Genomic DNA, 24,420 nt, shown 5'->3' with positions numbered 1-24,420 from the left:
GTGTCTGCTTTCCCTGTACCAAGCAGAATATGGAGAAGGAAAATACAGGATGAGAAAACTACTATAACAAATCATGTCTGCACAGGCAAATCTATAAAACTCAGGGCTGTAATGAGTGAAATGTCTCCATTAGCACTGTAGAAACTGTGCTGTCATTAAGCAGCCACTTCAGCAAATAGTGGGGTATACTCAAACCTTTTACAAATTTAAGCTGGGATTTTCAGAATAAGAACATGCTAACAGCACTATCAGTAACTCGCGCTACTCGAGTTATTATTCATATGGTGAGTTTATTGTGGTTTAAGAATACAGACAGTGTTTTAATAATACATGTGAAGGCTGTCACATATGCACTCTGGTTTTTGTTATGCTCTTGAGAGAAGCATTAATGTAAACAGAGAAGCAAATAATTATATACATCTTCTTTCCCAGAAAATCTTTGAAGCAATTCCACCAGTGTGGCAGATCATTCTGTGCATTTAACTATCCAGTAAATATATACATTAAAATTTATTTATCCACATTTTAATAATTATTCTTTGTCAGCATGTTTTATTTTGGTATCTTAAAAATGTGAATTAGTTGTATGGTTTTTGGTCTTGAATTTATTCTGTTGTTTTTTTTAAAAATTCTTTTAAGGCTAAATACGACCCACCACAATAATCAAAAAATGAGAAGAGAGGAAGAGGTAAAGTGTTAGTCTCTCTACACTAGTATTTTGTTTTTATTTGGCATTTTAAAATGTTTGTGGAATATACATATCACCTTAGCTGAAAAAAAGAAAAATATTTTAATAAGAAAGCAAAAGTAGATCAGAAAGGTCCAAAATCTAAACAAGTAAGTATAGTTCTCATAGTACTAGTTTATACTCCATTCTGGAAATAATCTATAATCTAAACATAATTGGTGTGTTTTTGAGAAGCCTATTTAACAAGTCTTTCTGCTGTCATTGAGCCTTTCAATGGTTTACTTTCGTGGTTCAGGTATCTTTTCAGACTTTGCTAAAACCATGGGCTCCTCTGTACCTGTAGTAATTGTTGCCTTTGGGGCAGATTTGAAGAAACTGGTATTTTTGTTAGTGCACAATATCGACGTACTTGAAAATTAATGTGGTAAATTCTGTTCAACTGTTTTCATGAATATCAGCTTTGGGTTTTGTTTAATTTTCAGTTACTAGAAAATTAAGAAAACATTTTTTTCTGTACATGTAGATGATTTTATTTTCACTGAGGGTTGAGAAAAGACAGTCTTCATTTGGTTGTTTCTCCAGGAATATTAGATTCACTATCTTTTTCCTCCTCCAACAAGATTAGTTCAGTTCTTGCTGAAGATGTCACGATAGTTCGAGAAACTGGAACACTAGATGAGGCCCCATCAATTTCAACTTTTTCACTCTCTGTTGTTTCTTTAGGTGATAAGCTTTCTTGTGCATCAAAAAATACATCAGGTTTATCTGATGGGCTATCTTCATCTGAGATTCTTCCCTCTTTATGAGTCATCTCTTCTTTGTCAACAGCCTTAGCCTTTTTGGAAGGAGATGTGAAACCAAGCTTGGGAAATCTAAACCATCCAGTTTTTTCAGTTTGCTTAGAAGAATCATTATCTGATGTGTCAGCAGGTTTCACATCTTCTGGAACTGATTTTTTTACTTCTGTTTTTGAATCTGTGCTTGTTTCATCACCAGAAGATGAAAAGCCAATACTTGGAAGCCAAAATTTGAATCTTCCAGGAGATCTTTTACTATCAGTCTTTTCTTTTTCATTGGTTATGTCTTTTTCTTCATCTTCTAGTGCTTCAGCTACATCCTTATCTTTAGAGAGAGGACCTGCAGTTATTCCCTCTGGTGACTTATCAGGAAGACTCTCTTCAAGTTTACTGGAAGGCTTTACTTCAACAGCATATGGTTTTAACTTTGGCAAAGTTACTCCTCCACTAGATTCTTCAGTCTCCCTGTGTGGTTTGTCAGATAGTTTAAGCTCAGCACTGCCAGTTCTCTGTGCTGCTACTCCAAAGCTTTCATCAGTACATTTAGGTTTGCTCACTGATACACCTTCTGTGGAAGATGGCTGCTCGACTAGCACTTCTAAGTTGCTATGTGATTCAGGCAACTTCACCTTGAGCAATGAGAATCCCAAAGTTGCAGTTTTGACTTCTGATGAGAGAATCTCTGATTCTTTCAGGATTTCAGTAGTGTAAATCTCACACCTTTCAATAGCAACATGTTCAGGTTCTACTTTCTCACTCACTTCTTGGCCCTCTACATACGACCAATGAATGTCTTGCCCTGCATTTGAAAGGGAGGACTCTATGGTAGTAGTCATCTGTGCTGTTTTAATGTCAGGTTCAGTCAGTGTTAGAATTTTGCTTTTTGCTTTTTGAATACCACCCTCTGGAGCCTCTGGTGTTTCTTCAGGGATAGCAGAGCTTGCCTGCAGTTGCACTACTTCAATATCAGTACTAGAGCCCTTTGGATCTGTTACCACTTTTGACACTGAAACATCAGCTTCAATTGGGAGAGCTCTGAAAGTGAATCTTGGTATTTTTAGTTTGGGAATTTTTATATTTACTTCTGGGCCACCTTGTGATTTGTCCACTGTTTCCACTGCTGTTCTGGCAGATGCTTCCATATGGTGTGGAGCTGGACTTTTCAGGCCAATAGATTCTTCTGATTTTTGAAACTGCATTTCTGCTGTGCCTATTTCAGTTTTACATACTGAATCACCTTCTGACTTTGGCAAATTGATATCATCTTCAAAATCCTTCACTTCTGAATGCAACACTCCAAACTTTGGAATCTTAAACTTGTATGTTTTAATTTTACTTGTTTCTGCTCTATCTTCTACTTGCACTTCCACCCCTGCAGACATGTCCTTTTCAACACTTTTCACTTGAAATTTCATTTCAGGATCTACTTTAGCAGTTTTAACATCCATCTTCACTCTTGGAACTTCTACCTTTAGATCTTCCAGCTTAGCTGTAACATAAGCACCATCTTCTGATCTCTTTGTTGTTGACGATTCACATGTAGGCCTTTTTAATTGGCTTCCTTCAATGTCTTTTCCTATAATTTTCATCTCACCCTTTTTCTTTCCTTTTTTAATTACTGCCTCTTGATTTTGGATATCTAGCTGTTCCTTTGGAAGACTAACATCTATTTTGTCCTGTGTTGCATCCAGAGTAATTTCAGCTAATGATGGTTTACATCCTACTCCTGAAGTCTCTAACTTAGTGGAACTTTCTACCTTTTGGACCTCTATATCCTGTGATTTGACTTTACACTCTTGAAGAGTCAGAGTAGGAAACCTGTTCGTTAAACTGTTGTCTTGGTCAATTTCTGAAGCACTTAGGAATTCTGTTGAAGACACTGTGAATTCTGAAGTATGCATTTTTTGTCCTTCAGCACCGTGCTTAACTATGTCTGCATAAGTTTCAGGTTTTGGAATATTCACTCTACTGTCTGTTATTTCTGTGGATAATGAAATATCTCCTTCCATCTTTGACAAGCTAACATCAGAAGTCTTCACAGAAACTCCTAATTTTGGAATCCCTTCTTTTCCAATAGTAATTTCAGCAACTGCATGTGGTAATGAGAAGGTAGTTTCAGGAATACTTGTTTCAGTTTGTACTTTGACAGAGGGAATGCCTGCCTGAGCTTTTTCTGTACTTCTTTCAGTATCAGCATCACCTTTTTTTTCCTTTAAGGATGTACTGCCAAATGCAGGTATTCTGAATTTTGGCATTTTAAACCATCCCTGATGTTCTTCAGTCTGAATGTCTTCAGCTTTTATTTCATGTTCTTCTTTTAATTTGATTTCTTTCTCCTCAAAGCTCTCAATAGCACCCTCTGTCATTGGTTTAGACACTGACTGGGGGCTTATGTCTACCTTTGGAGCTTCAATGCCAGCTGTCAGAACTTGGGGTGTTTTTATCTTACAAACACCTACTCCAGAATCCAACATATCAGATGTAAGTTCTGATGCTGGAACTCCCACAGCAATGTCAGCAATTTCATTTGTCATTTTTAGCTGGGGTAGCTCAGCTTCTATTTTTGGAGAGCTGATCTCTGTCTCTGGGCCCTTCCCTTTTGTTAGGGAGATTCCGAACTTTGGCTTTTGGAATTTGGGCATTTTAATCTTCCCTTCAGGACCTTCCAATTTAATCTTTCTTCCATCCACCACTGAAGATTTTTCTATTACTGTTTCAGGGCTCCTCAGTTCAACTGAAGCTTCTCCTTTGGGGAACTTAATACTTGTTTTCTGCATGGTATCTTCACTGATTGAACTCGATTTTAGGACAACCTGTTGAAAACTCCCCTCAGAGGGAGGCAAAGCAGCATCAATCTTTGCTGAGCTGACTCCCATTTCAGTCTGGGAGGCTCCAGTTTCTATTTTCGAAAACTCCAGAGCAGGGATCTTAACATCAGCCAGTTTTATGCTTATTTGTGCCCCCTCTTCTGTCTTTTTGGAATGACTTCTTTCTATGTCAGGTATCTGTATTGAATCATCACCCTCTCTTTCTGTGTTAGGAATAGTAGCATCAGCTTCAACTTTTGGTGAGTGAGTCTGAGATTTGGGAACCTTTATCTTGGAGAGTGAAATTTTAGGCATGACAAATTGAGGTTTTTTAATTGGACTTTTTTGTTCAACTTTTCCTGCAGATATTTCCAGATCAAGGTCTGGCCCAGGACCTTGATCATCAGCTTCAGTTCCTCTCACTTCTGTGTCTATTCTGCTTGACACTACAGCAAGTTTATGATCTTCCAAATTTGCTCCAGAATCTGGCTTAACACTTGCTTCCTTCTTCGGTGACCAGCTGAAGGATGGAAGTTTGAATTTTGGCATTTTGAAATGCCCTTCTTTCCCTTCTCCATCTCCATCTTGTTTTATTTCCCCTTTGATTTTTAGTGCTGCATCTGAATCCCGAATATCGCTGTCTGTTTTTGGAACAGAAATGTCAGCTGGTGGGAGATGAACATCAGCCTCTGATGCCTTATTGTCAGCTTTGGTCATTTTGACTTCAGGGCTGTAAGTTTCTGTTCCTGTACCACATTCTACCTCCAAATTTGGTGCTTCAACAGCAATGTCATCTATTTCTACCATTGCTTTTAGTTGGGGAACCTTGACTTCTGATTTGGTATGACTGACCTCCTTTTCTGACCCTTTCCCTTTAGAATGTGTAATTCCAAACTTTGGCATTTGGAATTTAGACATTTTTGTTTTCCCTTCAGGACCTTCAATTTTTATTTCTACATCACCCACAACAATTTCACTTGATGTTCTTTCAACACTTGTGTCAGGACTCTTCACGTCGAGTGAGCCTTCAGTTTTCATCTTAATATCTGAGGTGGAGAGGCTGGCATTAGCAGCAGCTGATTTCAATGTCAGGTCACCTTCTTCACATGTAGGAAGTACGACCTCACCTGTCGGCATGCTAATATCCATCTCTATTTTGGGAGCTTTGACTTCTGGTTTGGAAAATTCCAAACTTGGGACTGTAACTTTGGGCATTTTTATACCCATTCCTGCCCCTTCTCCACTACTCCCTTTCTCAGATTTCTGGACAGAAACAGCTTTTTCTTGTTTGGGACCACAAACATCAGTTTCCATTATGGGCAGAGAGACCTGGACTTTTTGACCCTTAATTTTAGGGAATGAGATCTTTGGCATGATAAATTGGGACTTCTTGTTTCTGCCCTTTTCACCATCTTTTTCTGTTGATGTATCAAAGTCCGCATGAAGGTATTGATTCTCAGGAGTAGGAAATGTTAATTCAGATGCTGTGTCTCCAGATAAAGCAGACAGAGTGGGTTCTTCCAGTTGTCCCTCAACATCAGAAGGAGCAATAGCTTCCTTCTTTGGTGACCAACTAAATGAAGGCAGTTTGAATTTTGACGTTTTAAATTTGTTTTCTTTCTCCTCAGTGTCCTTCTCTCCTGAAACTACTTCCTGTTCTGCCTTGCACTCTGAATCTAGGCCATGGATTTCCACTTCTAATTTTGGCTTGGTAACTTCCATTGATGGGAGACTGACATCCAACATTGGTGCATCCAGAACAACTTCAGATGAGGGCTTGTACAGCTTTATACCTAATTCGGCATCAGAGATCTGAGTTAGTTTTTCAATATCAGTATCTGTCATATCAGATGTTATCCTTCCCCTGGAAATTTCAGGTTCCACTTTGGAACCAACATCACTTTCTGATGGTTTTCCCTTAGACCAAGAAATTCCAAATTTTGGTTTTCGTAGTTTAGGAATTTTAACTGTAACCTCTGTGTCACACATAGGTATTTCAGCAGCTGCTGTTTTCTCTCCTGGCTTCAGAATTCTTTGCTCCAAAGAACCACCTTCATTTAAAATTTCAGAATCTGTTACTAAAAGATTCTCATCAGCAAGAGATGATATTTTTGATTCAGGGTCTGAAATATTCATTTGATATTTAGTAAGAGTAATATCCGCTTTTGGTAATGGGGAATCCTGTTCAATTTTAGAAGACCCAATATCAATGCTGGAGAAACCCAAGCTAGGAATTCTGAATTTACTACTTTTAGAGCCAATATCTCCCTTAATGTCAGGAAGAAGTTTAGATCCGACACTGCCTGAAAGAACAGAAGGAGGTTCCTCTACTACAGAATGGGAAAGAGATTCTGACACAGAAACGTCAACTCTGGACTTACTCTGTGCCTGAGGTGTTGAACTTTTGGAAAGGGAAACCTTAGGCATTCTAAACAGAGAACTTCTAGATTTACCCATCTCATCTCCTTTTCCAGAGGAGGAATCTATGGCAACATCAAAACTGGGCGCTTGGATCTCGGCCCCGGGCAGGGTCACGTCGACTTCGGCGGTTCCCGAGGGCACCGTCACCTGGGGCTCCTTGAGGCTGACGTCCACATCAGCGGCCACGGTGCCCTTGGCTTCTCTGCTGCTGGACCAGCCGAAGGAAGGCATGCCGAACTTGGGCATCTTGAACTTGCCGTCCTTGGTCTTTGCGGCCTCCTTCTCTGGGCCTTTTGCTTCCCCTTCGAGGGTGAGGGCCGCCTCGGGCGCCTGCAGGTCGACGCTGGCCTTTGGAAAGGTGACGTCGACGGACGGCAGGCTGATGTCCACCTTGGGAGCTTTGATGTCGGCTTTGGGCATTTTGAGGGAGGGCTTCTCCAGCTTCCAGCCGGCCCCTTCGGCTTTGGCGCCGGGGACGTCGGCTTTGAGGCCCAGCGCGGGGCCCTCCCCTGTGGCCGTCACGGTGGCGGAGGGGAGGTCGACCTCTGCGGTGGGCAGGCTGACCTCGCCTTCCAGCCCTTCCGCCTTGGGGGGCGACACTCCGAATTTGGGCTTGTCGAACTTGGGCATCTTAAGCTTCCCCTTCAGGCCCGCGGCGTCCAGGTCGGCCCCGCCGAGCGAGGCTTCGGCAGAGGGCGCTTTGAGGTCTACCTCGGGCGCCTGGATCTCGAGGGAGCCTTCGACGGAGGGCAGCTTGATGTCGGGGGCGGCGATGCTGACGTCGCCGGCGCCGGCCTTGAGGTCTGCCTCTGGGAGGCTGGCGTCGACTTTGTGCAGGCTGACGTCTGCGTCCAGTTTGGGGGCCTTGACGGTCGGCTTGGAGAAGACCACGCTGGGCACCTTGACTTTCGGCATGTGTATTTTCATGCCGCCGCCCTCGACTTTGCCGGCAGCCACCTCCAGGCCGCCTTCGGCGTCGGGGCCCTGCAGGGCGAGTTCGCCCTCCTGGACTTCAGCCTGGGCTTTGGGCAGCGAGACCTCGGCCTTTGGCAGGCCGACCTGCACGTGGGGAGCTTTGACTTTGGGCAGCTTGACGCTGGGCATCTTGACGTCGGGCATCTTGAATCGAGCTTTCTCGCCGTCTCCTCCGGCGGCCGTCTCGACGGTCACCTCCACGCCGGGCGCTTGGATCTCGGCCCCGGGCAGGGTCACGTCGACTTCGGCGGTTCCCGAGGGCACCGTCACCTGGGGCTCCTTGAGGCTGACGTCCACATCAGCGGCCACGGTGCCCTTGGCTTCTCTGCTGCTGGACCAGCCGAAGGAAGGCATGCCGAACTTGGGCATCTTGAACTTGCCGTCCTTGGTCTTTGCGGCCTCCTTCTCTGGGCCTTTTGCTTCCCCTTCGAGGGTGAGGGCCGCCTCGGGCGCCTGCAGGTCGACGCTGGCCTTTGGAAGGGTGACGTCGACGGACGGCAGGCTGATGTCCACCTTGGGAGCTTTGATGTCGGCTTTGGGCATTTTGAGGGAGGGCTTCTCCAGCTTCCAGCCGGCCCCTTCGGCTTTGGCGCCGGGGACGTCGGCTTTGAGGCCCAGCGCGGGGCCCTCCCCTGTGGCCGTCACGGTGGCGGAGGGGAGGTCGACCTCTGCGGTGGGCAGGCTGACCTCGCCTTCCAGCCCTTCCGCCTTGGGGGGCGACACTCCGAATTTGGGCTTGTCGAACTTGGGCATCTTAAGCTTCCCCTTCAGGCCCGCGGCGTCCAGGTCGGCCCCGCCGAGCGAGGCTTCGGCAGAGGGCGCTTTGAGGTCTACCTCGGGCGCCTGGATCTCGAGGGAGCCTTCGACGGAGGGCAGCTTGATGTCGGGGGCGGCGATGCTGACGTCGCCGGCGCCGGCCTTGAGGTCTGCCTCTGGGAGGCTGGCGTCGACTTTGTGCAGGCTGACGTCTGCGTCCAGTTTGGGGGCCTTGACGGTCGGCTTGGAGAAGACCACGCTGGGCACCTTGACTTTCGGCATGTGTATTTTCATGCCGCCGCCCTCGACTTTGCCGGCAGCCACCTCCAGGCCGCCTTCGGCGTCGGGGCCCTGCAGGGCGAGTTCGCCCTCCTGGACTTCAGCCTGGGCTTTGGGCAGCGAGACCTCGGCCTTTGGCAGGCCGACCTGCACGTGGGGAGCTTTGACTTTGGGCAGCTTGACGCTGGGCATCTTGACGTCGGGCATCTTGAATCGAGCTTTCTCGCCGTCTCCTCCGGCGGCCGTCTCGACGGTCACCTCCACGCCGGGCGCTTGGATCTCGGCCCCGGGCAGGGTCACGTCGACTTCGGCGGTTCCCGAGGGCACCGTCACCTGGGGCTCCTTGAGGCTGACGTCCACATCAGCGGCCACGGTGCCCTTGGCTTCTCTGCTGCTGGACCAGCCGAAGGAAGGCATGCCGAACTTGGGCATCTTGAACTTGCCGTCCTTGGTCTTTGCGGCCTCCTTCTCTGGGCCTTTTGCTTCCCCTTCGAGGGTGAGGGCCGCCTCGGGCGCCTGCAGGTCGACGCTGGCCTTTGGAAGGGTGACGTCGACGGACGGCAGGCTGATGTCCACCTTGGGAGCTTTGATGTCGGCTTTGGGCATTTTGAGGGAGGGCTTCTCCAGCTTCCAGCCGGCCCCTTCGGCTTTGGCGCCGGGGACGTCGGCTTTGAGGCCCAGCGCGGGGCCCTCCCCTGTGGCCGTCACGGTGGCGGAGGGGAGGTCGACCTCTGCGGTGGGCAGGCTGACCTCGCCTTCCAGCCCTTCCGCCTTGGGGGGCGACACTCCGAATTTGGGCTTGTCGAACTTGGGCATCTTAAGCTTCCCCTTCAGGCCCGCGGCGTCCAGGTCGGCCCCGCCGAGCGAGGCTTCGGCAGAGGGCGCTTTGAGGTCTACCTCGGGCGCCTGGATCTCGAGGGAGCCTTCGACGGAGGGCAGCTTGATGTCGGGGGCGGCGATGCTGACGTCGCCGGCGCCGGCCTTGAGGTCTGCCTCTGGGAGGCTGGCGTCGACTTTGTGCAGGCTGACGTCTGCGTCCAGTTTGGGGGCCTTGACGGTCGGCTTGGAGAAGACCACGCTGGGCACCTTGACTTTCGGCATGTGTATTTTCATGCCGCCGCCCTCGACTTTGCCGGCAGCCACCTCCAGGCCGCCTTCGGCGTCGGGGCCCTGCAGGGCGAGTTCGCCCTCCTGGACTTCAGCCTGGGCTTTGGGCAGCGAGACCTCGGCCTTTGGCAGGCCGACCTGCACGTGGGGAGCTTTGACTTTGGGCAGCTTGACGCTGGGCATCTTGACGTCGGGCATCTTGAATCGAGCTTTCTCGCCGTCTCCTCCGGCGGCCGTCTCGACGGTCACCTCCACGCCGGGCGCTTGGATCTCGGCCCCGGGCAGGGTCACGTCGACTTCGGCGGTTCCCGAGGGCACCGTCACCTGGGGCTCCTTGAGGCTGACGTCCACATCAGCGGCCACGGTGCCCTTGGCTTCTCTGCTGCTGGACCAGCCGAAGGAAGGCATGCCGAACTTGGGCATCTTGAACTTGCCGTCCTTGGTCTTTGCGGCCTCCTTCTCTGGGCCTTTTGCTTCCCCTTCGAGGGTGAGGGCCGCCTCGGGCGCCTGCAGGTCGACGCTGGCCTTTGGAAGGGTGACGTCGACGGACGGCAGGCTGATGTCCACCTTGGGAGCTTTGATGTCGGCTTTGGGCATTTTGAGGGAGGGCTTCTCCAGCTTCCAGCCGGCCCCTTCGGCTTTGGCGCCGGGGACGTCGGCTTTGAGGCCCAGCACGGGGCCCTCCCCTGTGGCCGTCACGGTGGCGGAGGGGAGGTCGACCTCTGCGGTGGGCAGGCTGACCTCGCCTTCCAGCCCTTCCGCCTTGGGGGGCGACACTCCGAATTTGGGCTTGTCGAACTTGGGCATCTTAAGCTTCCCCTTCAGGCCCGCGGCGTCCAGGTCGGCCCCGCCGAGCGAGGCTTCGGCAGAGGGCGCTTTGAGGTCTACCTCGGGCGCCTGGATCTCGAGGGAGCCTTCGACGGAGGGCAGCTTGATGTCGGGGGCGGCGATGCTGACGTCGCCGGCGCCGGCCTTGAGGTCTGCCTCTGGGAGGCTGGCGTCGACTTTGTGCAGGCTGACGTCTGCGTCCAGTTTGGGGGCCTTGACGGTCGGCTTGGAGAAGACCACGCTGGGCACCTTGACTTTCGGCATGTGTATTTTCATGCCGCCGCCCTCGACTTTGCCGGCAGCCACCTCCAGGCCGCCTTCGGCGTCGGGGCCCTGCAGGGTGAGTTCGCCCTCCTGGACTTCAGCCTGGGCTTTGGGCAGCGAGACCTCGGCCTTTGGCAGGCCGACCTGCACGTGGGGAGCTTTGACTTTGGGCAGCTTGACGCTGGGCATCTTGACGTCGGGCATCTTGAATCGAGCTTTCTCGCCGTCTCCTCCGGCGGCCGTCTCGACGGTCACCTCCACGCCGGGCGCTTGGATCTCGGCCCCGGGCAGGGTCACGTCGACTTCGGCGGTTCCCGAGGGCACCGTCACCTGGGGCTCCTTGAGGCTGACGTCCACATCAGCGGCCACGGTGCCCTTGGCTTCTCTGCTGCTGGACCAGCCGAAGGAAGGCATGCCGAACTTGGGCATCTTGAACTTGCCGTCCTTGGTCTTTGCGGCCTCCTTCTCTGGGCCTTTTGCTTCCCCTTCGAGGGTGAGGGCCGCCTCGGGCGCCTGCAGGTCGACGCTGGCCTTTGGAAGGGTGACGTCGACGGACGGCAGGCTGATGTCCACCTTGGGAGCTTTGATGTCGGCTTTGGGCATTTTGAGGGAGGGCTTCTCCAGCTTCCAGCCGGCCCCTTCGGCTTTGGCGCCGGGGACGTCGGCTTTGAGGCCCAGCGCGGGGCCCTCCCCTGTGGCCGTCACGGTGGCGGAGGGGAGGTCGACCTCTGCGGTGGGCAGGCTGACCTCGCCTTCCAGCCCTTCCGCCTTGGGGGGCGACACTCCGAATTTGGGCTTGTCGAACTTGGGCATCTTAAGCTTCCCCTTCAGGCCCGCGGCGTCCAGGTCGGCCCCGCCGAGCGAGGCTTCGGCAGAGGGCGCTTTGAGGTCTACCTCGGGCGCCTGGATCTCGAGGGAGCCTTCGACGGAGGGCAGCTTGATGTCGGGGGCGGCGATGCTGACGTCGCCGGCGCCGGCCTTGAGGTCTGCCTCTGGGAGGCTGGCGTCGACTTTGTGCAGGCTGACGTCTGCGTCCAGTTTGGGGGCCTTGACGGTCGGCTTGGAGAAGACCACGCTGGGCACCTTGACTTTCGGCATGTGTATTTTCATGCCGCCGCCCTCGACTTTGCCGGCAGCCACCTCCAGGCCGCCTTCGGCGTCGGGGCCCTGCAGGGCGAGTTCGCCCTCCTGGACTTCAGCCTGGGCTTTGGGCAGCGAGACCTCGGCCTTTGGCAGGCCGACCTGCACGTGGGGAGCTTTGACTTTGGGCAGCTTGACGCTGGGCATCTTGACGTCGGGCATCTTGAATCGAGCTTTCTCGCCGTCTCCTCCGGCGGCCGTCTCGACGGTCACCTCCACGCCGGGCGCTTGGATCTCGGCCCCGGGCAGGGTCACGTCGACTTCGGCGGTTCCCGAGGGCACCGTCACCTGGGGCTCCTTGAGGCTGACGTCCACATCAGCGGCCACGGTGCCCTTGGCTTCTCTGCTGCTGGACCAGCCGAAGGAAGGCATGCCAAACTTGGGCATCTTGAACTTGCCGTCCTTGGTCTTTGCGGCCTCCTTCTCTGGGCCTTTTGCTTCCCCTTCGAGGGTGAGGGCCGCCTCGGGCGCCTGCAGGTCGACGCTGGCCTTTGGAAGGGTGACGTCGACGGACGGCAGGCTGATGTCCACCTTGGGAGCTTTGATGTCGGCTTTGGGCATTTTGAGGGAGGGCTTCTCCAGCTTCCAGCCGGCCCCTTCGGCTTTGGCGCCGGGGACGTCGGCTTTGAGGCCCAGCGCGGGGCCCTCCCCTGTGGCCGTCACGGTGGCGGAGGGGAGGTCGACCTCTGCGGTGGGCAGGCTGACCTCGCCTTCCAGCCCTTCCGCCTTGGGGGGCGACACTCCGAATTTGGGCTTGTCGAACTTGGGCATCTTAAGCTTCCCCTTCAGGCCCGCGGCGTCCAGGTCGGCCCCGCCGAGCGAGGCTTCGGCAGAGGGCGCTTTGAGGTCTACCTCGGGCGCCTGGATCTCGAGGGAGCCTTCGACGGAGGGCAGCTTGATGTCGGGGGCGGCGATGCTGACGTCGCCGGCGCCGGCCTTGAGGTCTGCCTCTGGGAGGCTGGCGTCGACTTTGTGCAGGCTGACGTCTGCGTCCAGTTTGGGGGCCTTGACGGTCGGCTTGGAGAAGACCACACTGGGCACCTTGACTTTCGGCATGTGTATTTTCATGCCGCCGCCCTCGACTTTGCCGGCAGCCACCTCCAGGCCGCCTTCGGCGTCGGGGCCCTGCAGGGCGAGTTCGCCCTCCTGGACTTCAGCCTGGGCTTTGGGCAGCGAGACCTCGGCCTTTGGCAGGCCGACCTGCACGTGGGGAGCTTTGACTTTGGGCAGCTTGACGCTGGGCATCTTGACGTCGGGCATCTTGAATCGAGCTTTCTCGCCGTCTCCTCCGGCGGCCGTCTCGACGGTCACCTCCACGCCGGGCGCTTGGATCTCGGCCCCGGGCAGGGTCACGTCGACTTCGGCGGTTCCCGAGGGCACCGTCACCTGGGGCTCCTTGAGGCTGACGTCCACATCAGCGGCCACGGTGCCCTTGGCTTCTCTGCTGCTGGACCAGCCGAAGGAAGGCATGCCGAACTTGGGCATCTTGAACTTGCCGTCCTTGGTCTTTGCGGCCTCCTTCTCTGGGCCTTTTGCTTCCCCTTCGAGGGTGAGGGCCGCCTCGGGCGCCTGCAGGTCGACGCTGGCCTTTGGAAGGGTGACGTCGACGGACGGCAGGCTGATGTCCACCTTGGGAGCTTTGATGTCGGCTTTGGGCATTTTGAGGGAGGGCTTCTCCAGCTTCCAGCCGGCCCCTTCGGCTTTGGCGCCGGGGACGTCGGCTTTGAGGCCCAGCGCGGGGCCCTCCCCTGTGGCCGTCACGGTGGCGGAGGGGAGGTCGACCTCTGCGGTGGGCAGGCTGACCTCGCCTTCCAGCCCTTCCGCCTTGGGGGGCGACACTCCGAATTTGGGCTTGTCGAACTTGGGCATCTTAAGCTTCCCCTTCAGGCCCGCGGCGTCCAGGTCGGCCCCGCCGAGCGAGGCTTCGGCAGAGGGCGCTTTGAGGTCTACCTCGGGCGCCTGGATCTCGAGGGAGCCTTCGACGGAGGGCAGCTTGATGTCGGGGGCGGCGATGCTGACGTCGCCGGCGCCGGCCTTGAGGTCTGCCTCTGGGAGGCTGGCGTCGACTTTGTGCAGGCTGACGTCTGCGTCCAGTTTGGGGGCCTTGACGGTCGGCTTGGAGAAGACCACGCTGGGCACCTTGACTTTCGGCATGTGTATTTTCATGCCGCCGCCCTCGACTTTGCCGGCAGCCACCTCCAGGCCGCCTTCGGCGTCGGGGCCCTGCAGGGCGAGTTCGCCCTCCTGGACTTCAGCCTGGGCTTTGGGCAGCGAGACCTCGGCCTTTGGCAGGCCGACCTGCACGTGGGGAGCTTTGACTTTGGGCAGCTTGACGCTGGGCATCTTGACGTCGGGCATCTTGAATCGAGCTTTCTCGCCGTCTCCTCCGGCGGCCGTCTCGACGGTCACCTCCACGCCGGGCGCTTGGATCTCGGCCCCGGGCAGGGTCACGTCGACTTCGGCGGTTCCCGAGGGCACCGTCACCTGGGGCTCCTTGAGGCTGACGTCCACATCAGCGGCCACGGTGCCCTTGGCTTCTCTGCTGCTGGACCAGCCGAAGGAAGGCATGCCGAACTTGGGCATCTTGAACTTGCCGTCCTTGGTCTTTGCGGCCTCCTTCTCTGGGCCTTTTGCTTCCCCTTCGAGGGTGAGGGCCGCCTCGGGCGCCTGCAGGTCGACGCTGGCCTTTGGAAGGGTGACGTCGACGGACGGCAGGCTGATGTCCACCTTGGGAGCTTTGATGTCGGCTTTGGGCATTTTGAGGGAGGGCTTCTCCAGCTTCCAGCCGGCCCCTTCGGCTTTGGCGCCGGGGACGTCGGCTTTGAGGCCCAGCGCGGGGCCCTCCCCTGTGGCCGTCACGGTGGCGGAGGGGAGGTCGACCTCTGCGGTGGGCAGGCTGACCTCGCCTTCCAGCCCTTCCGCCTTGGGGGGCGACACTCCGAATTTGGGCTTGTCGAACTTGGGCATCTTAAGCTTCCCCTTCAGGCCCGTGGCGTCCAGGTCGGCCCCGCCGAGCGAGGCTTCGGCAGAGGGCGCTTTGAGGTCTACCTCGGGCGCCTGGATCTCGAGGGAGCCTTCGACGGAGGGCAGCTTGATGTCGGGGGCGGCGATGCTGACGTCGCCGGCGCCGGCCTTGAGGTCTGCCTCTGGGAGGCTGGCACCGACTTTGTGCAGGCTGACGTCTGCGTCCAGTTTGGGGGCCTTGACGGTCGGCTTGGAGAAGACCACGCTGGGCACCTTGACTTTCGGCATGTGTATTTTCATGCCGCCGCCCTCGACTTTGCCGGCAGCCACCTCCAGGCCGCCTTCGGCGTCGGGGCCCTGCAGGGCGAGTTCGCCCTCCTGGACTTCAGCCTGGGCTTTGGGCAGCGAGACCTCGGCCTTTGGCAGGCCGACCTGCACGTGGGGAGCTTTGACTTTGGGCAGCTTGACGCTGGGCATCTTGACGTCGGGCATCTTGAATCGAGCTTTCTCGCCGTCTCCTCCGGCGGCCGTCTCGACGGTCACCTCCACGCCGGGCGCTTGGATCTCGGCCCCGGGCAGGGTCACGTCGACTTCGGCGGTTCCCGAGGGCACCGTCACCTGGGGCTCCTTGAGGCTGACGTCCACATCAGCGGCCACGGTGCCCTTGGCTTCTCTGCTGCTGGACCAGCCGAAGGAAGGCATGCCGAACTTGGGCATCTTGAACTTGCCGTCCTTGGTCTTTGCGGCCTCCTTCTCTGGGCCTTTTGCTTCCCCTTCGAGGGTGAGGGCCGCCTCGGGCGCCTGCAGGTCGACGCTGGCCTTTGGAAGGGTGACGTCGACGGACGGCAGGCTGATGTCCACCTTGGGAGCTTTGATGTCGGCTTTGGGCATTTTGAGGGAGGGCTTCTCCAGCTTCCAGCCGGCCCCTTCGGCTTTGGCGCCGGGGACGTCGGCTTTGAGGCCCAGCGCGGGGCCCTCCCCTGTGGCCGTCACGGTGGCGGAGGGGAGGTCGACCTCTGCGGTGGGCAGGCTGACCTCGCCTTCCAGCCCTTCCGCCTTGGGGGGCGACACTCCGAATTTGGGCTTGTCGAACTTGGGCATCTTAAGCTTCCCCTTCAGGCCCGCGGCGTCCAGGTCGGCCCCGCCGAGCGAGGCTTCGGCAGAGGGCGCTTTGAGGTCTACCTCGGGCGCCTGGATCTCGAGGGAGCCTTCGACGGAGGGCAGCTTGATGTCGGGGGCGGCGATGCTGACGTCGCCGGCGCCGGCCTTGAGGTCTGCCTCTGGGAGGCTGGCGTCGACTTTGTGCAGGCTGACGTCTGCGTCCAGTTTGGGGGCCTTGACGGTCGGCTTGGAGAAGACCACGCTGGGCACCTTGACTTTCGGCATGTGTATTTTCATGCCGCCGCCCTCGACTTTGCCGGCAGCCACCTCCAGGCCGCCTTCGGCGTCGGGGCCCTGCAGGGCGAGTTCGCCCTCCTGGACTTCAGCCTGGGCTTTGGGCAGCGAGACCTCGGCCTTTGGCAGGCCGACCTGCACGTGGGGAGCTTTGACTTTGGGCAGCTTGACGCTGGGCATCTTGACGTCGGGCATCTTGAATCGAGCTTTCTCGCCGTCTCCTCCGGCGGCCGTCTCGACGGTCACCTCCACGCCGGGCGCTTGGATCTCGGCCCCGGGCAGGGTCACGTCGACTTCGGCGGTTCCCGAGGGCACCGTCACCTGGGGCTCCTTGAGGCTGACGTCCACATCAGCGGCCACGGTGCCCTTGGCTTCTCTGCTGCTGGACCAGCCGAAGGAAGGCATGCCGAACTTGGGCATCTTGAACTTGCCGTCCTTGGTCTTTGCGGCCTCCTTCTCTGGGCCTTTTGCTTCCCCTTCGAGGGTGAGGGCCGCCTCGGGCGCCTGCAGGTCGACGCTGGCCTTTGGAAGGGTGACGTCGACGGACGGCAGGCTGATGTCCACCTTGGGAGCTTTGATGTCGGCTTTGGGCATTTTGAGGGAGGGCTTCTCCAGCTTCCAGCCGGCCCCTTCGGCTTTGGCGCCGGGGACGTCGGCTTTGAGGCCCAGCACGGGGCCCTCCCCTGTGGCCGTCACGGTGGCGGAGGGGAGGTCGACCTCTGCGGTGGGCAGGCTGACCTCGCCTTCCAGCCCTTCCGCCTTGGGGGGCGACACTCCGAATTTGGGCTTGTCGAACTTGGGCATCTTAAGCTTCCCCTTCAGGCCCGCGGCGTCCAGGTCGGCCCCGCCGAGCGAGGCTTCGGCAGAGGGCGCTTTGAGGTCTACCTCGGGCGCCTGGATCTCGAGGGAGCCTTCGACGGAGGGCAGCTTGATGTCGGGGGCGGCGATGCTGACGTCGCCGGCGCCGGCCTTGAGGTCTGCCTCTGGGAGGCTGGCGTCGACTTTGTGCAGGCTGACGTCTGCGTCCAGTTTGGGGGCCTTGACGGTCGGCTTGGAGAAGACCACGCTGGGCACCTTGACTTTCGGCATGTGTATTTTCATGCCGCCGCCCTCGACTTTGCCGGCAGCCACCTCCAGGCCGCCTTCGGCGTCGGGGCCCTGCAGGGCGAGTTCGCCCTCCTGGACTTCAGCCTGGGCTTTGGGCAGCGAGACCTCGGCCTTTGGCAGGCCGACCTGCACGTGGGGAGCTTTGACTTTGGGCAGCTTGACGCTGGGCATCTTGACGTCGGGCATCTTGAATCGAGCTTTCTCGCCGTCTCCTCCGGCGGCCGTCTCGACGGTCACCTCCACGCCGGGCGCTTGGATCTCGGCCCCGGGCAGGGTCACGTCGACTTCGGCGGTTCCCGAGGGCACCGTCACCTGGGGCTCCTTGAGGCTGACGTCCACATCAGCGGCCACGGTGCCCTTGGCTTCTCTGCTGCTGGACCAGCCGAAGGAAGGCATGCCGAACTTGGGCATCTTGAACTTGCCGTCCTTGGTCTTTGCGGCCTCCTTCTCTGGGCCTTTTGCTTCCCCTTCGAGGGTGAGGGCCGCCTCGGGCGCCTGCAGGTCGACGCTGGCCTTTGGAAGGGTGACGTCGACGGACGGCAGGCTGATGTCCACCTTGGGAGCTTTGATGTCGGCTTTGGGCATTTTGAGGGAGGGCTTCTCCAGCTTCCAGCCGGCCCCTTCGGCTTTGGCGCCGGGGACGTCGGCTTTGAGGCCCAGCGCGGGGCCCTCCCCTGTGGCCGTCACGGTGGCGGAGGGGAGGTCGACCTCTGCGGTGGGCAGGCTGACCTCGCCTTCCAGCCCTTCCGCCTTGGGGGGCGACACTCCGAATTTGGGCTTGTCGAACTTGGGCATCTTAAGCTTCCCCTTCAGGCCCGCGGCGTCCAGGTCGGCCCCGCCGAGCGAGGCTTCGGCAGAGGGCGCTTTGAGGTCTACCTCGGGCGCCTGGATCTCGAGGGAGCCTTCGACGGAGGGCAGCTTGATGTCGGGGGCGGCGATGCTGACGTCGCCGGCGCCGGCCTTGAGGTCTGCCTCTGGGAGGCTGGCGTCGACTTTGTGCAGGCTGACGTCTGCGTCCAGTTTGGGGGCCTTGACGGTCGGCTTGGAGAAGACCACGCTGGGCACCTTGACTTTCGGCATGTGTATTTTCATGCCGCCGCCCTCGACTTTGCCGGCAGCCACCTCCAGGCCGCCTTCGGCGTCGGGGCCCTGCAGGGCGAGTTCGCCCTCCTGGACTTCAGCCTGGGCTTTGGGCAGCGAGACCTCGGCCTTTGGCAGGCCGACCTGCACGTGGGGAGCTTTGACTTTGGGCAGCTTGACGCTGGGCATCTTGACGTCGGGCATCTTGAATCGAGCTTTCTCGCCGTCTCCTCCGGCGGCCGTCTCGACGGTCACCTCCACGCCGGGCGCTTGGATCTCGGCCCCGGGCAGGGTCACGTCGACTTCGGCGGTTCCCGAGGGCACCGTCACCTGGGGCTCCTTGAGGCTGACGTCCACATCAGCGGCCACGGTGCCCTTGGCTTCTCTGCTGCTGGACCAGCCGAAGGAAGGCATGCCGAACTTGGGCATCTTGAACTTGCCGTCCTTGGTCTTTGCGGCCTCCTTCTCTGGGCCTTTTGCTTCCCCTTCGAGGGTGAGGGCCGCCTCGGGCGCCTGCAGGTCGACGCTGGCCTTTGGAAGGGTGACGTCGACGGACGGCAGGCTGATGTCCACCTTGGGAGCTTTGATGTCGGCTTTGGGCATTTTGAGGGAGGGCTTCTCCAGCTTCCAGCCGGCCCCTTCGGCTTTGGCGCCGGGGACGTCGGCTTTGAGGCCCAGCGCGGGGCCCTCCCCTGTGGCCGTCACGGTGGCGGAGGGGAGGTCGACCTCTGCGGTGGGCAGGCTGACCTCGCCTTCCAGCCCTTCCGCCTTGGGGGGCGACACTCCGAATTTGGGCTTGTCGAACTTGGGCATCTTAAGCTTCCCCTTCAGGCCCGCGGCGTCCAGGTCGGCCCCGCCGAGCGAGGCTTCGGCAGAGGGCGCTTTGAGGTCTACCTCGGGCGCCTGGATCTCGAGGGAGCCTTCGACGGAGGGCAGCTTGATGTCGGGGGCGGCGATGCTGACGTCGCCGGCGCCGGCCTTGAGGTCTGCCTCTGGGAGGCTGGCGTCGACTTTGTGCAGGCTGACGTCTGCGTCCAGTTTGGGGGCCTTGACGGTCGGCTTGGAGAAGACCACGCTGGGCACCTTGACTTTCGGCATGTGTATTTTCATGCCGCCGCCCTCGACTTTGCCGGCAGCCACCTCCAGGCCGCCTTCGGCGTCGGGGCCCTGCAGGGCGAGTTCGCCCTCCTGGACTTCAGCCTGGGCTTTGGGCAGCGAGACCTCGGCCTTTGGCAGGCCGACCTGCACGTGGGGAGCTTTGACTTTGGGCAGCTTGACGCTGGGCATCTTGACGTCGGGCATCTTGAATCGAGCTTTCTCGCCGTCTCCTCCGGCGGCCGTCTCGACGGTCACCTCCACGCCGGGCGCTTGGATCTCGGCCCCGGGCAGGGTCACGTCGACTTCGGCGGTTCCCGAGGGCACCGTCACCTGGGGCTCCTTGAGGCTGACGTCCACATCAGCGGCCACGGTGCCCTTGGCTTCTCTGCTGCTGGACCAGCCGAAGGAAGGCATGCCGAACTTGGGCATCTTGAACTTGCCGTCCTTGGTCTTTGCGGCCTCCTTCTCTGGGCCTTTTGCTTCCCCTTCGAGGGTGAGGGCCGCCTCGGGCGCCTGCAGGTCGACGCTGGCCTTTGGAAGGGTGACGTCGACGGACGGCAGGCTGATGTCCACCTTGGGAGCTTTGATGTCGGCTTTGGGCATTTTGAGGGAGGGCTTCTCCAGCTTCCAGCTGGCCCCTTCGGCTTTGGCGCCGGGGACGTCGGCTTTGAGGCCCAGCGCGGGGCCCTCCCCTGTGGCCGTCACGGTGGCGGAGGGGAGGTCGACCTCTGCGGTGGGCAGGCTGACCTCGCCTTCCAGCCCTTCCGCCTTGGGGGGCGACACTCCGAATTTGGGCTTGTCGAACTTGGGCATCTTAAGCTTCCCCTTCAGGCCCGCGGCGTCCAGGTCGGCCCCGCCGAGCGAGGCTTCGGCAGAGGGCGCTTTGAGGTCTACCTCGGGCGCCTGGATCTCGAGGGAGCCTTCGACGGAGGGCAGCTTGATGTCGGGGGCGGCGATGCTGACGTCGCCGGCGCCGGCCTTGAGGTCTGCCTCTGGGAGGCTGGCGTCGACTTTGTGCAGGCTGACATCTGCGTCCAGTTTGGGGGCCTTGACGGTCGGCTTGGAGAAGACCACGCTGGGCACCTTGACTTTCGGCATGTGTATTTTCATGCCGCCGCCCTCGACTTTGCCGGCAGCCACCTCCAGGCCGCCTTCGGCGTCGGGGCCCTGCAGGGCGAGTTCGCCCTCCTGGACTTCAGCCTGGGCTTTGGGCAGCGAGACCTCGGCCTTTGGCAGGCCGACCTGCACGTGGGGAGCTTTGACTTTGGGCAGCTTGACGCTGGGCATCTTGACGTCGGGCATCTTGAATCGAGCTTTCTCGCCGTCTCCTCCGGCGGCCGTCTCGACGGTCACCTCCACGCCGGGCGCTTGGATCTCGGCCCCGGGCAGGGTCACGTCGACTTCGGCGGTTCCCGAGGGCACCGTCACCTGGGGCTCCTTGAGGCTGACGTCCACATCAGCGGCCACGGTGCCCTTGGCTTCTCTGCTGCTGGACCAGCCGAAGGAAGGCATGCCGAACTTGGGCATCTTGAACTTGCCGTCCTTGGTCTTTGTGGCCTCCTTCTCTGGGCCTTTTGCTTCCCCTTCGAGGGTGAGGGCCGCCTCGGGCGCCTGCAGGTCGACGCTGGCCTTTGGAAGGGTGACGTCGACGGACGGCAGGCTGATGTCCACCTTGGGAGCTTTGATGTCGGCTTTGGGCATTTTGAGGGAGGGCTTCTCCAGCTTCCAGCCGGCCCCTTCGGCTTTGGCGCCGGGGACGTCGGCTTTGAGGCCCAGCGCGGGGCCCTCCCCTGTGGCCGTCACGGTGGCGGAGGGGAGGTCGACCTCTGCGGTGGGCAGGCTGACCTCGCCTTCCAGCCCTTCCGCCTTGGGGGGCGACACTCCGAATTTGGGCTTGTCGAACTTGGGCATCTTAAGCTTCCCCTTCAGGCCCGCGGCGTCCAGGTCGGCCCCGCCGAGCGAGGCTTCGGCAGAGGGCGCTTTGAGGTCTACCTCGGGCGCCTGGATCTCGAGGGAGCCTTCGACGGAGGGCAGCTTGATGTCGGGGGCGGCGATGCTGACGTCGCCGGCGCCGGCCTTGAGGTCTGCCTCTGGGAGGCTGGCGTCGACTTTGTGCAGGCTGACGTCTGCGTCCAGTTTGGGGGCCTTGACGGTCGGCTTGGAGAAGACCACGCTGGGCACCTTGACTTTCGGCATGTGTATTTTCATGCCGCCGCCCTCGACTTTGCCGGCAGCCACCTCCAGGCCGCCTTCGGCGTCGGGGCCCTGCAGGGCGAGTTCGCCCTCCTGGACTTCAGCCTGGGCTTTGGGCAGCGAGACCTCGGCCTTTGGCAGGCCGACCTGCACGTGGGGAGCTTTGACTTTGGGCAGCTTGACGCTGGGCATCTTGACGTCGGGCATCTTGAATCGAGCTTTCTCGCCGTCTCCTCCGGCGGCCGTCTCGACGGTCACCTCCACGCCGGGCGCTTGGATCTCGGCCCCGGGCAGGGTCACGTCGACTTCGGCGGTTCCCGAGGGCACCGTCACCTGGGGCTCCTTGAGGCTGACGTCCACATCAGCGGCCACGGTGCCCTTGGCTTCTCTGCTGCTGGACCAGCCGAAGGAAGGCATGCCGAACTTGGGCATCTTGAACTTGCCGTCCTTGGTCTTTGCGGCCTCCTTCTCTGGGCCTTTTGCTTCCCCTTCGAGGGTGAGGGCCGCCTCGGGCGCCTGCAGGTCGACGCTGGCCTTTGGAAGGGTGACGTCGACGGACGGCAGGCTGATGTCCACCTTGGGAGCTTTGATGTCGGCTTTGGGCATTTTGAGGGAGGGCTTCTCCAGCTTCCAGCCGGCCCCTTCGGCTTTGGCGCCGGGGACGTCGGCTTTGAGGCCCAGCGCGGGGCCCTCCCCTGTGGCCGTCACGGTGGCGGAGGGGAGGTCGACCTCTGCGGCGGGCAGGCTGACCTCGCCTTCCAGTCCTTCCACCTTTTTTGTACTTGCTTCTAAATTTGGCAGTTTTCCTTCCATATCACTTATCTGACCTTCACTTTGCCCTGTTTCATCCCTTGTAGTTGCCCAGGTAAATGTAGGCAATTTAAACTTTGGGAGTCTGAATTTGCTTTCTTTTCCCTCTGTCTCCTTTTCTCCTGTCTTCATGCAAATGTCCATCTTCAAGGTTTTATCACTTGTTGACATGCCATCTTCTTCTATCTGTCCTTTTTTTACAGTATCTACTGATTCAGCTGTGATTTCTTCTTTTGATATTTTCATGTCAGCTTTAGGCATCTTGGCCATTTTGAATGTTGGCATTTGTATTTTCCAAGTAGATACTTCTGATTCTGCATCAGGCATGTGAGGTTTCACATCCAAATTCCTGCTTTCCTCTGAACTTGTATCAACTGTTTTTTCTCGTACTGAATATGGAACATCAGTTCCCATTTTGGTGTTTTCAGTCTCTGTCTCTTTTATTTTGGGCACTGAAATCTCAAATTTTGTTTTCTGAATTGTTCTTATTTGTGTGTCATCTTCTGCTTGTTTTTCTCCTGTTTGCAGTGTGTCAGATGTTGTGTGTAATTCTGCTTTAGCAGTGCCTATTTCTAGACCTTTTACTTGTATAGATCCTTGTGCTGTGTGACCCATCATGTCTATGTTAATTCCACTTTCTCGTTCCTTTTTATCTGCTGTTCCTTTCTGTTTCTTTTTTCGGGATTTTGATGAGGCTTGCAGTGTTTGTTTAGTTGGGCTTTCTTTCAGATCAGGTGTTTCTAAACTGGGCTTTGGTATCTGTGTTGTTATAGCTGGTACTTCAGGTACAATAAATTTTGATGTCGATTCCTTGTCTTTTTCTTTTTTAATGCTTATTTCAACTTCAGGGCATTTTTTTGCATGAGATGGAATGCCATTTTTCATATCTTTTAAGTCTTTTGTTAAAGTTTCAGTTACCTCCCCTGTTTTAATTTCATAAACAGGAGATGTGGTATATTCAACAGTTAGGATTTCAGGATTTTCCAGGCTGATATCTTCTTTATGTATTTTTTCTCTTTCAGATAACAGTGTAGTTTTTATTTCTTTTTTTTGCTTGTCTGCTGGTTCTGGTTTGGATCTGTGCATTTTGAATCCAATGCTAGGGAACTTCAGTTTCTTTTGGCTTCCTTTTTTCTCTTTGATATGGACTTCTTGTTGAAATTGAGACTCTGTGTCTGTGCTTGTAGGGGAAATATCCTGTATAGCAGGCTCATATGCATCTGATGTACTATGAGATCTTCTGTGCCCCAGTATCTTTTTATTTTTAATCGACTGGAATTTTGGCCATGACAGTCTATCTTTTTTAGGTCTCTTGCTCCTTCCTACCCTTTGGCTTACAATTAATGTTTCCCTGTCTTCTTCTGAAATGGCTTTTCCTGAAACATGCAGTGTTTCTTCAGGAATGCTCTCACCGAGTTCTTTTTCCTGAAAGAACAAATAGTAGTCAGAAGACTAAAAGTAAACTAAATACAGATGCAACACAAAATAAAATACATACTATAAAACATGTAGAAAAATGTGCTTTTTATTCAGACTATCTACTTGTTATATAAAAAATTCCTAAAAATGGTGTATATAATTCAGGCAGAAATTACATAAAACAAATGGATTATATGACTGTAATAAGTAGATTTCTGGAGATTTACATTCTTGGCAAAATACTGCAGTAAGCAGAGGTTTGTATCTGTATATCTCTATATATGTCTGTATA

General features: G+C 56.5%; 1 protein-coding gene across 3 annotated transcripts in view; it reads right to left on the bottom strand.

Moving 5' to 3' along the window:
* Positions 1–270: 270 nt before the first annotated feature.
* The window catches only part of AHNAK2 (AHNAK nucleoprotein 2), a 77,837-nt gene continuing 53,687 nt past the window's right edge, over positions 271–24,420 (bottom strand). For all 3 annotated transcript variants that reach the window (XM_069783290.1, XM_069783289.1, XM_009919382.2), the window contains exon 7: positions 271–24,134. In XM_069783290.1, the coding sequence (XP_069639391.1) occupies positions 1,251–24,134 (22,884 nt within the window). In that variant the 3' untranslated portion in view covers positions 271–1,250. The remainder of the gene's footprint in view (positions 24,135–24,420) is intronic.

The sequence above is a fragment of the Haliaeetus albicilla genome, chromosome 5, assembly GCF_947461875.1.
Source record: "Haliaeetus albicilla chromosome 5, bHalAlb1.1, whole genome shotgun sequence".
Taxonomy (NCBI): domain Eukaryota; kingdom Metazoa; phylum Chordata; class Aves; order Accipitriformes; family Accipitridae; genus Haliaeetus; species Haliaeetus albicilla.
Note: the sequence above shows the minus strand (reverse complement) of the source record. Positions and strands in the feature narration are given on the sequence as shown.